We start from the raw sequence: 17,951 nt of genomic DNA, 5'->3' as shown, positions 1-17,951 counted from the left end.
ATGGCTTATTCATCTCATCCTCAAATGATGGGTATCCCTTAGGTTTCTGGTTTTTTGCCACTAGGGAAAAAAAGAGATGCTATAAATATTTTTGTATACATAGGACCTTTTCCTATGTCTTTGATCTCTTTTGGGTAGAGGCCCAGCAGCCCAGCTATCTGAGTTGAAGTACATGTACTGTTTAGTAACTTTTTGGAGTATAATTCTAAATTGTTTTCCAGAATGGCTGAATTAATTCACAGGTCCACCAACAATACATCAATTTGTTTGCTTTCTCATAGTGTCTCTAACATTTATGATTTTCTTTGCTTTTGGTCATCTTTGCCAATCTGAGGGGTGTCAGGTAGAATCTCAGAATTGTTTTAATTTGCCTTTCTTTAATTAGTAGTGACTTGGAGCATTTTTTTCCCATATGGTCATATATACCTTTGCTAGTTTGTATTCTTAGACCATTTATCAATTGGGGAATGGCTCTTATTCTTAACAAATCTGAAATACTTCCTTATCTATCTTGGAAATTAGACTTTCAGAAAAACCTGCTGCAAAGAATTTTTTTCCCTAGTTGTCTCCCTTTTAATCTTAGCTTTATTAATTAGCTGTTGGTGACAGTGCCAGGTTGGAGTTAGGTTATAAACACCCAAAGAGACTGATTTTTAGTGCTGAAGAAGAAAGGTTGGGAGTTCATACATCCATAGGAGGCCAACTGTGGTGGTGACTGGGCAGAGTTGGGTAGTGTGGTTCTTCTTAATGAGTAAAGACGATGATATAGTTGTGTTGGAGAGGTACTCCACAATTGCCCATTATGGGAGTGGGGGTAGAATGCAATTCATCATTTTACTCTGATTGGTTACCCCTTTGGGTTACGCCATGGCCCCCTTGGGGTAATATTGTAGCCTTCACTTTGGAGTCTACTGGGATAGAGGACCAGTCTTGGAATCGAGAAGGCCTATATTCACATCTTGCCTCTAATATTTATTGGTTGTGTGACCATGAGCAGACCAGTTAACGTCAGAGTGCCTTAGGTCTAAGACAAGAAGTTATAGATGAATTGCAGCTCTGCATCAGTGAGAGGAGTTTCCACACTGAGAGTTCCTTATATGGATGAAATTTTATATGTAAGCCAAAACCAACAAATCTCTATGGTACATTTCACTTTTCAATGTCTATGATTCTAAATTATTCTTTAGACCTTTTGAGTGTTCCTGATAATCACAATCTGTAGGAAAAACTGTGCTTGAACTGACTCATTACTTTTCCAGGTCCATAATTTAGAGGGGAAAGGCTAGAAGACCAAAATAGTTTGGGTCAGAAGTTATGCTAACATTCTCAATAGCTCAAACATGTGAATTATCAAATCATTGACTTAGAATGTGAGAGCAAGGAGGAACCTCAGAATTAAATTAAATTAAACTAAACCTAACCCCTTTGATTTACAGATAAGAAAACAAAGAAATAGTTCTTTTCTTAAGGCTTCTGAACAGTTCTAAGAAATGCATTAGAATTAATTGTAGAAGGAGAAAGAGATGCATGGGAAAATAATTCTAGAATGGGTCTCAAAAAATCTTATTAACTAGCTCCCTCCCAAAGCCCCTGTTTCTGTTGCAGATCTCCTGTCACTCTGTTTTATAAGGTGCATATTCAACAATGATAACAACAAAGCCCAGGCATTTTCTCTTGCTCTTTGACAAAACAGATGAGTAGATTCCAGTATAGCAGCTCTGAAATCTTGACTTTAATTAGCAAGCTGTTACAAAAGCTTGGAACCCTAAGGAACTGTTTCATTAAGTCTGGGTTAATTAGTCTGTATAGTTCAAGTGGATATCTTCAGGATCAGAGGACCTTTGCAGAGTGGACTGGACTGGGGTATGGACTATTAACGCACATAAAGTATTGAACAAAATGGAGATATTCTAGAAGGAACATGGGTGTCGGTTATTAACAAACCCACGGAGAGTAGGGAAAAGAGGCCAGTGGGAAATGTCTATAACTTCTTGAAGTGAAAGGAAAGGTCAAGATAATAATAACAAATGCTTGAGTCATGCAGATTTGTTAATAGAAATAGAGTTTATGACAGTAAATCAAGAGCAGGTAGGTTATTACCACCAGAACTACAGAAAAGTATCCTTCAAGAATCCAACAAGGAAATGAGGAAGGTTAAAGTCATTTGCATGTCCTCTTCTCTCCCCTTTAGAATGCGAGCTCCTTAAGGTCTGGGGGCCCCTCTGTGCTAAGCACCTGGCACACAGTAAGCACTTAATTATTTATTGATTGACTACTTGACTGGCTTTGACCTCTTAGTGTCCCAGATGATTCTAACTTCAGAGGAGTTAACCATGATGATTAGTGGAAAGTTTCCATCCTGGGATTTCCTTATCTTGATGATACCATAGAACTGGATTAAATTTGCACAATATTTTTGAAGTGCTTTCAAAAACACAATCTCATTTCATTTTATCACCCAACTCTTTGATGGGAGTAGAGAAATGGGGATAGTCCTTCTTCCTCCCCCCCTTTTCATTGCTCATTTATCAGCACCCCCATTAACAGGTCCCTTGAATCTTCCAGACCAGTATAAGGAATATATATGTATATGTGTATATATATATATATAATATTATCTATGTATGCATTATATTATATAAGGATTATTATCTATTACATATAAATATGTATTACATAAGATATATATGTGTGTGTATATACATATATATACACATATGTGTGTGTATATACATATATATACACACATATATATGTGTATGTATATATATGGATTATATGCAACACAAGCTTCTGGTGCCCCCTCCTTCTAAAAACTTTTGGGGTTGTGGTGAGTAGAAAACCATGATAACATGAATTCTGCTCTTGGCCAACGTGTAATGAGAATAAACATAACTTATACTTAGTACTTCATAGTTCATAAAATACTTTCACATTCATCATCTCAATTGAGTTTTATAACAAATATGTGAAGTAGGTGGTGTGTTTTATCTCGATCTTTCTGATAAGGAAAATGGAATTTAGACTAAGGCATAAGACCAAGGTCACATACTAAAAGAAAAGCCCTGACCCAGTCCTCCATCTTTTGACTTCAAACCCATTCCCATATACCATACTGCCTCCTATGAAAGTTGGAAAATAAGAGCGTATCTAGAGGTTTTAGCAAAAGTGAAGCACTCAGAGCTACTGGGGGAACTTTCAGAATTTCAATCTGATATCAAAAGAAGTCATTGGCAGAAAAAATTCAGGGACCATCTTTCTGAGAGAATATTTCTCAATCAGTTTTTGGTGGATACTTACAGCAATGACCTTATTTTCCAGATTCTAAATCAGGACACATAGAACATGCTTCAAAAAGCTTCAGATTACAGACAAAGTGACAAAGTACAATCATCTCTAGAAATGCTGACCTTCATCACCTCATGTGGCAGAAAACTTTGCTTTCCTATCACAATTTCCTGGGCAAATCATCCAATACAGTGACAATGCAGTAGGGGCAACAGTGGTGTGGAGTTAGCTTGATACTTCTATAAAAGAATCTGTCTTTTTTTTTTTTTGCCTTTTTTTTGGAGTGCAGTTGGGGTTAAATAACTTGCCCAAGGTTATATAGCTAGTTTGTGTGTCTGTGTGTGGGGGGTGGTGTTAAGTGTCTGAGGCCAGAACCGAACTCGGGTCCTTTTGACTCAGAGGAAGGTGCTTTACTCACTGCACCACCTAGCCTCCCCAAAAGAGTCTGTCTTGATTAGCAAAGTTATATCAAACAAACTATATATAACCTCAGTGGTACCTGCTATAACCTCCTCCTTCATTGTATAGTCTTCCTAACTCTCTGTGAATGTCCCTGGCTTTGTCTTCTTGCTCTGAAGTCCTTTCCAGTCTCTTAGTCACTGGGTTTGGTTATCTTGTGGACCTGGTTTAACCTCATATGATTTTTTTTTTTTGGTGAACTTGAACATTCCCCCTTTCCTCAGGAGTGTTCTTTTTCCCTATTCCTATTAATTACCTCCAATCACCAACACTGGTTGGCTCTATTCTTCCTGTTAGTAGATAAAACTTAGGCAGGATTATCCAACCAGAAACCAAAATTACCAGCTCCATTTTTATGACTGCAAATATTTTATGACATGTATGTTTCTTATTGTAATGCTTATGGATTTACTGTTATGCTTACTTACTCATTCAGTTATTTTTTTTTTGCCAAAAAATTTAGAATTTGCAGAGCATTTTGATAGCTTGTGGAGGAAAAAGGACAGGATATTTAAAACTGGGAAAATCTGGGAGATATGTTCACTGTACCACATTGAGTAGGATATAATATAACACTTAGATTTGTGGCTTAGTGGTCTGGGAGGGGGAAGGGAAAGGAATAAACATTTATATAATTCCTATTCTGTGCCAGGCACTGTGCTAAGCACTTTACAAATATTGTCTTATTTGATCCTCACAACAATCCTGGGAGGTACCTGCTGTTGTTATTTCCATTTTATAGTTGAGGAAACTGAGACAGAGGTTAAGTGACTTGCCCAGGGTTACATAGCTAGAAAGTGAAATTAGATTTGAACTTGTTTTCTTCATTATATAATTTTTTTTTGCTTTTTGGAGGGGGGAGGGCAGGGCAATTGGGGTTAAGTGACTTGCCCAAGGTCACCCGGCTAGTAAGTGTTGTGTCTGAGGCTGGATTTGAACACAGGTCCTCCTGACTCCAGGGCTGGTGCTCTATTCACTGCACCACCTAGCTGCCCTTAAATCTTCTTCTGACTCCAGGGTCAGCTCTCACTATGCCACCAAGATGCTTGGCTTGATTCTGCTTCCCTATCCCTACTGTTTCCCCCAGAAAATTCTAATGTGGAGCAATGATATTAAGAGGTGTTCAGTTTTATGGGTGAAGAAAGCAATTCCCTTCCTTTCAAAGGAAGCTATATACACAATTTTTAACTCAAGGACCTTGCAGTCTAAAGTGAACCTTTCAAGGTAGCTACTATTGAAGTTGCTGGGACTGAGATGAATTGGATTCTTAGTTTGCTTATGGGTAAGAGTAAAGATGATTAACATGTCAGCTCCCTATTTTCCATGGGATTTAGCTAAAGAACTAGAGCAGGAAGTTAATTAGCTTGTCACCCTCATTATTTGATATCCATTTTTCTCAGAGACACCTGTACCTTCTGAAAAAGTTCAGTGATCTTTAGCAAACAACTGAGGGAGGGGGAGAGAATAAAGGTGGTGATTTTTATCTTTTCATGAAGAATACCTGTGCTCTTTCCTTATTTAAGAGCCTATATTTTTAAAAAATAAAGAGAACACTTTATGATGAATTCATTTTGGAACTAATTTTCCATGTTGTGGATGGAATAGGTGAGATAGAGTTTGAATTAGTTCTGATAGTAAAGAGTCAGTCAGGTCACCAAGAGTAAACTGAATTTTATTAGGCTTTGCTGCCAGTGATGAATTCCTATAATTTTCTGTCATGGTAAGTTTGGTTACTAATACTTTCAGTCTCTGAGAGTGTTTAGTCTTTCCCTCCCTGGACCATTATTACTACTTCTCTAGCCTTCTTTTGATCACTCTTCCTTTCCCTCTCTTTTATTCTTCTTCCACATTCCCCCCCCCCCCCAACTATTCAGTTAAATATGAAAAGATATGTTTTTTTAAATGACCACCTCAATAAGAATGTTATTGCATGCTTCGTTATGGCCACAAATGACCAGGACAGGATTTCAGTCACCTCCCTTAATTTTTGAGGTTGAATGGAAGGGATAAATAAAGTTATGCTCCCTTCATGGGCTAGAGGAATTTAAAACTATATTCTCCAAATCCAGTAACTGACCACACTTACTGCATCCAAGTACAGTACCAATGTTTTCTTCCATCTCTCTAGCCTTTGGTTGGAACTGAGAACAGCTGTTAAAAATAAGAGATCATGAGTCAATCCCCCAATCCCCATGTAGTCATTAGTTTCCATTCCAGCTGGTGGAACCCCTCTCAACATGCTGTGCTCCCTACTGCAGCCCCCTTGAGGAAGTATTGTCAGTTTTATACACAGAGACCTCTGATTCGGTTGTTATATTGAGAAAATAATAAGGGATAAAAAGCAGTAATTTTGAAGACTAGGTTTTTACAAAGAGTCATTCTTGTGGCTTGAAATGTACTTTTGATCAAATCCCTATGTTGATATTAAGCATCAATTAGTCATGAACTTCCATTTTTTTTTAAGAAAGAAAGGAAGAGGGGCAGCCAGGTGGCTCAGCAAGTAAGAGCACGGGCTTCAATGTTGGGATGACCTGGGGATCAAATCTACTCAGCACCACACCCAGAAGTAACTGGCCATGTAACCTTGAGCAAGTTACTTAACCCCAATTGCTTAAAAAAAAAGAAAGGAAGGAAGGAAGGATGGAGGGAAGAAAGGAAAGACAGATGGAAGGAAGAAAAAGAAAAAAGAAATTTACTTGTTGTTTACACCATGGGAGTATGAAAAAAAAGTGTCCGCTTTTGTTATATAGCTCTTTTAATTTCAAGACTTTTTCCAGGATTCCATGGTTTGGGGTGGGTTTCATTTTTGTTTTGTTGGACAGTATCTATGATCTCATCAAAGATGGAAGCACACAGTGAGGCATGAGCTCTCTCTCTATGCCAGTCAGTGCTTGCTATGCAACATATGGCTGGTGAGAGTTGCAACTGAAGGGTGGACTGGCTTGTTCAGTGTCACCTTTCCAATATATAGATTTTATGTTTTAGGGTTCTCTTCTCTTTCCTTATTAAGGACAACACAGTAATATTTTGATGTAGTAGTACAAGAGTCAAAAAGTTTCATCTAGAATTCTTATTTTTACATCCATGAATCCTAGAGAAAGGCAGCTTAGTGATTAGAAAAGAAACCTTGAAGCAGCCAGGGAGACCTGAGGTTAAGTCCTGCCTCTGGATATATATGGCAGCTAGGTGGCACAGACAGAGTGCAAGGCCTGGGGTCAGGAAGACTCATCTTCCTGAGTTCAAATCTGGTCTCAGATACTTAAGAGTTGCATGACCCTGGGCAAGTCACTTCACTTTGTCTCAGTTTCCTCCTCTGTAAAATAATCTGGAAAAGGAAATGGCAAACCCCTTCAGTGTCTTTGCCAAGAAAACTCTAAATGGTCTCACTAAGAGTTGAACATGACCGAAAACAACTGAACAACAACAGTAACAATCTGCTTTGTCCATTAGGCTCAGTCAAACCTTTTTTCATAGCAAAGCAAATGCAAATTCTCTTTCCCCCTTTCAAACCAGAGAGAGCAATGGAGAGCAAGCAGGCACCCATGAACGTTTTCCCCTTTCTCAGGCTGTCGTTGGCACTAGAAAACAATAAATATTGTGCACATCCTCATGGCTCAGCTCTCTTCTAATCAGCAACTGGATAGCTCTCTTACCTTAGTCTTTCTCCAGCCAGTTACAGCAATAACTCTTTTCCAATCAGTGGACTCCCAGCAGAGCAGCTGTATGCAAAACCTTTCTATCAGCTCAGTTGCTGTCAAGCTCTGTATTCTGTCTCTTGTGTGCAGTTTTTCTTGTAATTCTGTCCCCAGCTTTCGAGACTCGAACTCAGCACACTCTTTCGCTTCTTCTATCTCTTCTTACAGCTTCTTCTCCTGCAAATGTGTTATATCTTCCAATGCTTCAACTCTGACCTTCCTGGTGGTCAATGACTCAAATGTATCATGCAAACCTCAAGAAATCTACTTTTATGTCAGGTATGAATGCAGTGGTTTTTAAAATGATCTCCCTTTACTACCCAAGCAGTTATTTAGTTTAATTTACTATTTTGTCTGTTACAAACTACAAATCCCCTCCCCCCAAAAAAATCTTGTCTACCATAAAGTACAAATCTCTAAAAACAATCATGCATATATAGGCTAATGAACCACAATTCCCTGTAGGCATCATTACCCCACTGATTGCTCTGCCTTCAGTACGTTCATCTGAGGAACAGTTCTCTATATGGTCCTCAGAACAAGTTGTTTTTTTCAAGCATTTTACCTGAGATGCTGTGTTTCTTCAAAAGTTGATTTTTATCTGAAATGTTCTTTTCCTGTCCCTTTAAACAACAAAACTGCGTCCATAAATATACCTTACATATACAAAGTAAATATTAGGCAGTTAGGAGAGGCACTTGAAAGTAGGGGGAATGAGAGAGGAGGATCACCTATAGAGAAAGTGGTACTTGAGCTGAGCTTTCGAGTAAGCTAGGGATTCCAAGAGGTAGAGGTGGGCACAGACTGCATTCTAGACATGGGGAACAGCCTGTGCAAAGGCAAAGAGATGGTAGATGCAGTGCTGTATTTGAAGAACACCCAGATGCCGCTCTGGCTTGACCATAGAATTCATACTGGGGAGTAATGTGTAATAAACCTGAAAAGGTATGTGGAAGACAGATTGCTAAGGGCTTTAAGTGCCAAACAGAGGAGTTTGCAGGGATGGTAGAAAGTCACTGGAGTTTGTTGATCAAGTCAGATATTGTCTAAGGAATATCATTTTGGTAGCCATGTGGAGATAGATTGGAGATGGAAGAGAGACTTGAAGGAGGGAGAACCATTAGGCTATTGCAATAGTTCTGCTTACAGAGGTGATAGACACCTGAAGTCTGGTGGAGGCCACAAGAATAGGAAGGGAGAGAAGGGGAAGAGAAAAAACATTTTTAAAAAGCATTTCCTATGTGCCAGGCATATTTCTAGTACTGAGAACTAAAATATCTCATTTGATTTTCATGACAACCTTGCAGGGTAGATTCCATTATTATCCTTATTTCACAGTTGAGGAAACAGAGGCAGATAAAGGTTAAGTGACTTGTCCAGGTTCACATGGCTAGTAAATGTCTAAAGCTGGACTTGAACTCAGGTCTTCCTGACTCCAGACCCATGTCTCTATTCATCAGTCTGCATCAGCTAACTGCCAGATACAAAAGTTGTTGTGGAGGTAGGATCAACAAGACTTGGAAAGTTATTGGAAATAGGGAGTGGGGAGTGAAGGGTGTTGAGGAGTTGAGGTCGTGAATCTGGTTAATTGGAAGGATGATGGTGTCCTCAAGAGAAATTAGGAAGTTTAGAAAAAGAGTGTTTTAGGGAAAATACAAGTTTTACTTTGGACGTGTTGAGTTTGAGATGCCCCTGGGACAAACAATTGAAAGTGTCCAATAGGTTATTAGGAAGGTAGGCCTGAAGTTCAATAGAGAAGTACATATATGGATCTCGGAATCATCTGTGTAGACTGAAAGAATGAATGATAAGATCAGTCATCTAACCCATGAGACTTAGTAAGATCACTAAGAAAGATAGTATGGAGAGAGAAAAGAAGGAAGTCCATGACAGAGCCTTTGGGTACAGCCACATTTAGGGGGATGGACATAGATGGGGATCCACAAAAGGAGACAGAGAAAGAGAGATGAGATTGGGAGGAGAATCAAGAGAGAGTAGTTTCAAAAAAAATGTAGAGAGGAGAAAGTGTTCAGAAGGCTAGTGTTATCAACAGTTGTAGTGCCAACACAATAGTCACAGCGCTGATGGCGACTGTAAATATGCTGTCATAGTTTTCAGTTGCAAAATATAATAGACTCTCCATATAGAAGACAGAATGAAAACATTCAGATATCAGAAAACCAAATTCCATCACCAGGAAACCGAATCCATCATAGCAACATAGAAGTCAATACACCACAAAGCAGCAGAGAGTCACATCATCCTTTAGCCTTCCCACAAACCAACATTCACAAGCCTAGCTGTTTCCCTGGGTGTGTCCTCTCTCTCCCACCATCTAACTGCTCTGGCTCCCAGCTTCCTGTGGGCTCTGCTCCACTCTTCAGAAAACTCCTCTCACCATAGCTGTCATGTGGTTACATTCACCCTATTAGGGGCAGGGAAGATATTCAAATTACTATGACCATTACAACAGTGTCAGATGCTACAGAAAATTGGAAAAAGGTGAGGACTAAGAAAAAGCACTAGATTTAGAAATTAAGAGATCATTGGTAACTTTGAAGAAAGCAGTTTTGGTTGAGTGAAGATGTCATAAACCAAATTACAAGGCAAATGAGAAGAAAGTAAGTGCAGAATTGATCATCTCAATCCAAGTCCTCTGATTCAATACCAGTGCTTTTTCCCAGTATACCAAACTGATAATTTATGGTTGGTCTCCATTTTTTGAAGCAGAAGCTATTGAAATTCCTGGTCTTTTTTACTGTGGGTCTTTACACTTCTAAAGTTTGCCACATCTTCCATCATACAAAGACTTTGGTTCATGTGACTACCTAAAATTGACCTGTCACAACCTTAAAAGAAACATTTTAGAGATGAGGAAGCTGAGTCTCAGAGAGGTTCAGTGACTTGCTCAAGGTCACACAGCTGGTACCCAGATCTTCTAATTCTAAATTCAGAACTCTTTCCATTACATGACCCACCTGATAACCAGTTAAGTTCACTGTACAAGGAAATAAAAGTCCTGCTGGAGCAGGATACTTTAATGGATCTATAATTTAATTCTCTTCCCCAATAAAATTGCAACTCATCCATGCCTTCCCCTTTGTCATTCTTTTCCAACTTACACAAATCCCCCATTTGCCCAAAACACTTCATTTCTAAAATATGTGAAAGTTATCTGGGTTGTACTAGGGTGGTCAACTAACCTCCCTTTTTAGTTATCCATGCCCTTGATGATATTTCTTCTCTTATTCATACTATCATCTACTTACATTCACCATGACTCTTTCCATGGCCCACAGTTGGGATTTTTCTGAGATCACATTGTCCCATGATTTGCAGCCATATAACATCATTGGCAGAATATTGGTGTTAAAAGATGGGTTTTTTCCTGCAGGGAGCAGCTGGAGATGATTAAAAGTGCAGTATACTTTTCCAAATGCAATCTAGCCCAATTTCCATCCTTTATTCAATTCCAGACCCACATTCATGTCCATCTGCAATGTCTGTAAAAAGAGAGAAAAGGAGGGGATAATTTTGGAGCATGAGACATTTCTCATCCTGCAGTGAGCAACATAAGAAATCTGGAGCAGGGGAAAATGGCAAGAGGAAGGAGACTCCTTGTGCATGCCCCAAATTAACTGACTATTTAACAATTTCACCTGAGCTTGGCCCCGGTACCAACTCTGAATCTTTTTGTCTTCCATCAGAGAGTACAGTATAGTGGCTAGAGGGCCAGCCTCTGAACCAGAAAGACCTGGGTTCAAGTCAGATATGTGCTAGAGCCAAGTTGAATTAGCTTACTAGAGTTGACATGTTTTCAGCATGAGCAATCACACTTTGGCAAACAGCAAAGTGCAAATCAGGGCTTGATTTATTGTTTTGTTGATTGTCTAGACTTAAGAAAGTGTTAGAAAGCTTGTTAATGATTCAGATTAAATGTAAAAATATGTCACGCATACATTTATTCTGGAGGGTAGAGCCAGTTGTTAAACATCTATTAGTATACCCCTGGTTCAAGTTCCACCTTTCACACATACTAGCTGTGTGATCCTGGGCAAATCATTTAACTTCCTGGGGCTCTGGGAAACACTCTGAAGACTACAAGTTTCAGAGAAGGTGCTAACCTACATGGGTAGAGAAAATTTCTTTATCAAAAAGTTCCCTGTACTGGAAAAATCCCAAGTCTAGTCTCTTTCCTTATAGTTAATTAGCTTTTTGTTAAGACCAGCATAGTGGAAGGAATACTGACTGGGAATCAAGATATTTCTCTCCCCACCTCTCTGTCACTGGCTAAATGTGTGACCTTGGGTCAATCACTTCACTTTGATAGGCTTCAGACTCTTCCTCTGTTTTCAGCTCTGAATTCTATAATTAATGAGTTGTGAAGCTATAACAGAGGTTCCCAAACTTATTTGGCCTACTATCCCCTTTTCAAAAAAAAATTACTTAGAGTTCCCCTGGAAATATACTTTCTTTAACCCTTTAATGGTGTTTGTGAAATGTGCATGATTTCAAAAAACATAATATATATATATATATTTAAAATGATGCATCTTAAATTTAATAATTTATTATAAATTTGTGGCTTTTTTTGCATTGAAATTTTTATGATGCAATATTTTGTCATGTAACCATATAGTATTGTATTGTAAACAAGTAATTACACATTCCTGCCAATGCAGGCTAGACTTCCTGACAATGCACAACATGCTTGTCTGCCAACACTTGCTTGCTAAGACCTGTCAGTGGACTTGACCACTGATAAGTTATATCTGGAAAATAATGTTATCACTACAACTTTCACTCTGTAACACAACAAATGAAACATGTCCAAATGGTTCTTCAAAATTCTCTTCTCTTCTTTATGCTTCCACTGTCCCACTTTTTTTATTCAATGCCCCCATCTGCAAATAAGAAAACTGGATCATTCCAGCACCTACCAGGGGGCAGCATTACCCACTTTGGGAACCTATGCATGAACCCACAGATTTATAGACCATAAGATTTTATATCATAGGATCATAAATCTCAAGCTAAAACAGACCTCCAAAGCCACTTACTGTAATCCAACACCTTCATTTTATAGATGAAAAAACTGAGGTTAAGGGAAATTAAATGATTAGCCCACAGTCACACCCATAGAAAATGGCAGAGGTGGGATTTGGACCCAGGCACACTGACATCAGAGCAGATTTCTGATCTTGTCCTGGTCCCTCCAGTCCTGCTCCTTTGTAATAACTTTGGACCATGGGATCATAGATCTAGAACCAGAAGACTACTCAGCAATCATCTCATCTGTCCCCTTATTTGACAGATAAGAAAATGAGACCCAGAAAGGTCAAATGATTTGCCCTAGATCACACAACAAGTACTTAAAAAACTCTAGGGGCTCCTTCTAGGAGACAATGTGAACTTGTCTAGCAGCATATGTAAACTCCTCTGCTTGATAAAACCCTTCACAAACTGGCACCAACCTACCTTCTCAGCCTTATGACACATTACTCCCCTTCACACATTATATGTTTCAGTCAACCCATTCTTCTTACATGGTGTTCTCTTTCCCATCCCCTTACTTTTTCTTGAGTCTAGAATGTACTCCCTCCTACCTTCTGCCTCCTAGAATACCTGGTTTCCTTCAATGTTCAGCTCAAACTCCACTCTCTACATAAAGGCTTTCCTATCCCACCAACTGCTACTGCCCTCTTCTCTAAATAATCTTATTTCTAATTTACTACCCTTGGCTATGTAGATGTATCCCCCAGTAGAACATATGTTTGACGTTTGTCTTTGCTACATCCTTTCCCCAGCACAATGTACATAGCAAATACTTAATAAGTGCCTGTTAATTGATTGAAATGGCAGAACCAAACCTTTGCAGTCCATTGACTACAAAGTTTCTTGGACCATTTCACCTCAGTTAAAGCATATTAAAGAATCAAGGGAAAATGTCAAACATTTTTCTTGCTAATTACTCTGATCTTATTTCTTTGTAGATTACTTGAAGCAGAAAACATTTGAAGCCCAAGCCTTTTTAGAAGCGGTACAATTCTTCCGGCAGGAGAAAGGCCACTATGGATCATGGGATATGATCACTGGGAATGAAGTCCAGGTAACATTAGGCTGAGCCTTTCTGGAATTGTCTTATTTCTGATGGTGATGGTAATTTAAGGCAATAGTCTCAGTTGCAATGTAAGGGATTCTAGAGGAAATTTTGCTCCTCACCTAAAGTTGTTTAATACCAACAAGAATAGTTAAGCACCACCTGTGTACATATACATATATATTAGTCAATGGAACTTCATCATAGGCACAGAAGGAACCTTGCTTACACCTTTTTTTCTTCACAAAGGATAATCCAATAATAATCCAGTAAAGTGAATGAGAGATTTAGAAGATGACATTTGCATTTACAAAATAGGACTAGGTTTTATTTTTAAATAAGGCCTCAACAAAGTTTCTACATATTTCTCTCTGTTTGGTGATTTACTCTGATTACTCATTGTAATTTCCTTTTTGCTCATTTAGTCCACACTGATTAATATGCAGTGTAAGCTCACCATTGTATTAGGTACTATTCCAGGCATCTTATTGCATGGATCTTGCCCAAACTGTCCTTAACATGATGACTATAGCTCTCACAGTGTGGTCAGTTGTATGTGTGATTAAACAAAGAGGAGATGTTGGACAGGATTTTAAAAATATGCATTTAGATATAAGCATCCAGATTCCAAATATATAATTCTTTCTTCCCCCACATCCCCAAAGAGTCTTGGGGTCTGGGAGACCTCTTATTGGGAGTTGGGAGCCAATACTAAGAAGATGCCAGATGGCTCTTGGCCCCTCTATGGTCATTAAACTTCTAAAGCTCAAAACATTTTCTCAAGGAGACAGGGCTGTTCTTTATTGTTTTACCATATGACTCAAAATCTTCCTTTCCATGGAGTCCAAGCCTATTTATTTCCCAACTTGAGACAGAGAGCTGAGCTTAGACAAAATCTTATTTTCTGGACTTGAGGTGTCCCCAGTGCTTTCATTAGAAATTCTAAGAAGAGAAAGAAATCAAGTATTTATGAGACAAAAAATAAAAGCTTATCACATTGTGTGATCATTAGATTTAGAGCTAGAAGAAACATTAAAGGTTATCTGTCTAACATTTTCATTTTATAGCAGAGGAAATTAAGGTCCAGAGAGATTCACTGATATCCCCAAGGTCATGAAGTTTGGTGTAGTGGTGTAGCCAAGATTCTAAGTCAAGTCTTCTGACAGCAAACCCAGAGTTCTTTTCACTCTACTTTTGATCACTGACTATGGGTATAGTCTGTGTCAAGAATAGCAATTTATTAAGTACTTGCTTTATGCAAAGCACTGAGGTTACAAAGACAAAAACAAAACATTTCCCACCTTCAAAAAGCTGATATTCTACTAGTGGGATCCACCCACATATAGATTTAAGGAAGAATTAGATACAAAGTAACACAAGGTAATTTTTAGATCAAAGGAGAACTGACAGCTTACTGTGGGCAAGTCTCTTAACCTTTATGAGCCTCAGTTTCATGATCTGTAAAAATGAGGGCATGATCAGTTAATACTTAAAGCATTTTAATACTTTAAAAATTTTAAGGCTATTCATGGGAAGAGTAAATGCTGAAGTTGAAGCTTAAGTACTTTGGACACATAATGAGGAGATGGGACTCACTGGAAAAGACTCTAATGTTGGGAAATATTGAAGGCAAAAGGAAAAGGGAATGGCAAAGGATGAAATGGATAGTCAATGCCATGGCAAAAAAAAAAAAAAGAATGTGAACTTGGACAGACTTTGAGAGATAGTGGAATGTAGAAGGGCCTCGTATGCTATGGTCCATGGGGTCACAAAAAGTAGGTGAAGAGGAGTAACGTTAAATAAGATCAGAAAGGTAAGTGGGAGCTAAATTGTGGAAGTGTATAAACGCAGGCTAAAGATTTTATATTTTATTCTTGAAGTAATAGGGAGCTATTGAGTGTTTTTAAGTAGGAAGAGACAACATAGTTACATCTATGTTTTAGGAGTATATATTTGGCAGCTGTGTGGAGAAGAGATTAGAGACCAAAGAGAACACTATTGTATTAGTTTAAATGAGAGGGATAAGGAGCTGAATTAGGGTATAAATTAGAGGGAAGGGAAGGGAATAAGCATTTATATAGATAGCACTTCCTGTGTACTAGGCACTGTACTAAGTGCTTTACAAATGTTATCTCGTTTAATCTTCATGACAACTTTGTGAGCTAGGTGTTGTTCTTATCTTCAATTTACAATTGAGTGTTTACTCAATTGAAGCTTGTGGTGATTTTTCTCAGGGTCACACAGCTAGCAGGTATCTGAGGCAGGATTTGAACTCAGGTCTTCCTGACTCCAGGTCCAGAGTTTTATCCATTGTACCACTTAGCTGGAATATGTAGAAAATAGCTTCCATTTCCACAGCACTTTATAGTTTACAAATTGCTAAACATATATTATCTCTTGCAACAACTCTGGCAGGTAGGGTTATCTTCATTTTACAGATGAAGAAATCGAGGCTGAGAAAGGTTAATTTACTTGCCCATGGTAACACAACTAGTAGGTGTCACACACAGGATTTGAACTCCAGGAGTTAAGACCCCCAGCTCTTCCTCTTTAGCCATGATACCACATGACTGCTTCCATAGAGAGAAGGGGATAAATGGAAGAGAGGTTGGAGAAGTAGAAACAACAAAATTTAACCATTTGGAAGTGGGGATGGAGGAAGAGAGGAAAGAGTTAATAATGATTCCAAGTTTCTGATCTAAGTGAGTGAAAGGGAGGGAGCTGTTCTTGACAGGGCTCTGGAATGCCAAAAAAAGAGAGTAAAAGACCCTGTCCCTAAGGAGGTGAGAGGCAAGGGAAATATATACAGGAAACAACAAATGCTGAGCAATGCTTATAAACATCAGCATTGGATACTGCTGTGACAAAGTGTTCTATGAAATGATGCAGGCAGTTAGAATAGGGTTGTAAATTTGTAATAAAGACATTACCATGAATCAAAAGGAATTAAGTAGAGGAGAAATCGATGTATGTTGGAGTCGTGAAGTAACCTAAACTCCAGGGAGGCCTGGCAGCAGTTCCTAGAGTATTTACTCTCTATTTATGAGGCCCAAAATCCCATTGGAATGCATTGATCATTATTATTTTTTGTTCAATTCTAGGTGGGTGTTAGTGCTGTCTTAGCTTGTCTTTCCTTTGGCTCTCCTCCATGGTACCAGAGGATGTCCTAATCATTGAATCTTTACTCCCTCATAACTTAAGTATTTTTAGTGGAATCATAGACTTTAATAATTTTAGAACTGGAAGCAACCTTTGAGATCATCCTCATTTTACCAGGGAAGAAAGGGGTTAAATGGGTCACATGGTTAGTTAATAGCAGTAGCAATGGACTGAGTTCTGACCAGAACCAGAACTTGAACTAGGGGTGGTCGCTGGATTTTCGGTATAGTTTCATACTGCTTTCTGTAAAGATGGTGAGATGGTTCTACCCAAGGAAACCAAAGACATTGGAGCTTGACCCTTAGATGCAAAAATATTTTTAGGGGTACTTTGTATATTAAGAGAAAACTGGAAATAAGTGGGTACCCATTAATTAGGGAATGGTTGAAATAATTGAAGTTTATGAATATAATGGAGAACTATCATGTTGTAAGAAATGATGAACATGAAAAATTCATTTAAAAAATTTGAGAAGACACATGAAATGAGGCAATGAGAAATAGGCAGAACCAGGAAAATAATTTACATAATGACCCCCAAAATGCAAAGGAAATCTGAAAGGTTTCAGAACTCAAAGCAATCACCTATTAGGATTTTAAAGGATTAATAGCAAAGCACGCTCTAGCCTTTCAGTAGAGAGGTGGTGAGCTAAGTGTGTGTAGTGAGGCATACATTGTCTGACCTGAGCAATATGTTGATTTGTTTTATGTAGCTGAACTTTTCTACTACAAGGAAGGGTTCTATTTGGAGAAGGGAAGAAAGTCACTAGGAAGTAATAGTGTGTATTTTTAAAGTACAGGCATCTATAAACTAAAATGTATTTTTAAATGTAACTTGTGAGAATCTGACTTACCAATAGAAGCCAAGATATTTTGACTTTGCATTTATTAAGTACCTACTATGTGCCAGGCATTAGTTAGCTAGACCACCTCAGTGGATAAAGCACTAGGCCTGGAGTCAGGAAGACCTGAGTTCAAATTAGGCCTCAGACACTTACTAGCAGTGTGAGCGTAGGGAAATTGCTTAACTTCTGTTTGCCTTAATCCACTGGAGAAGGAAATGGCAAACCACTCCAGTATCTTTGCCAAGAAAATGTCATGGACAAGCATGGTCCATAGGGTAAAGAGTTGGATATAACTGAACAACTTAACAGTTATTGATAATATAATATTGATAATATAATAATATAGTTGGCAAGCCTTTGACATTCAACAAAGCCCCTAGAGTGGCAAAGAACAGAACAGATTCCG

At 38.5% G+C, this 17,951-nt stretch overlaps 1 protein-coding gene across 1 annotated transcript in view; it reads left to right on the top strand.

Moving 5' to 3' along the window:
* Positions 1-17,951, top strand: part of NIBAN1 (niban apoptosis regulator 1) — a 213,657-nt gene that overhangs the window by 150,886 nt on the left and 44,820 nt on the right. The window contains exon 6 of the mRNA XM_069074417.1: positions 13,436-13,551. Coding sequence (XP_068930518.1) covers positions 13,436-13,551 — 116 coding nt within the window. The remainder of the gene's footprint in view (positions 1-13,435; positions 13,552-17,951) is intronic.

The sequence above is a fragment of the Petaurus breviceps genome, unplaced genomic scaffold (genome assembly GCF_028583685.1).
Source record: "Petaurus breviceps papuanus isolate PSGF00001 unplaced genomic scaffold, PetGlider_PUasm1.0 90895, whole genome shotgun sequence".
NCBI classification, from domain to species: domain Eukaryota; kingdom Metazoa; phylum Chordata; class Mammalia; order Diprotodontia; family Petauridae; genus Petaurus; species Petaurus breviceps.
The sequence above is the reverse complement of the archived record's forward strand: the minus strand, read 5'-3'. Positions and strand labels throughout refer to the sequence as shown.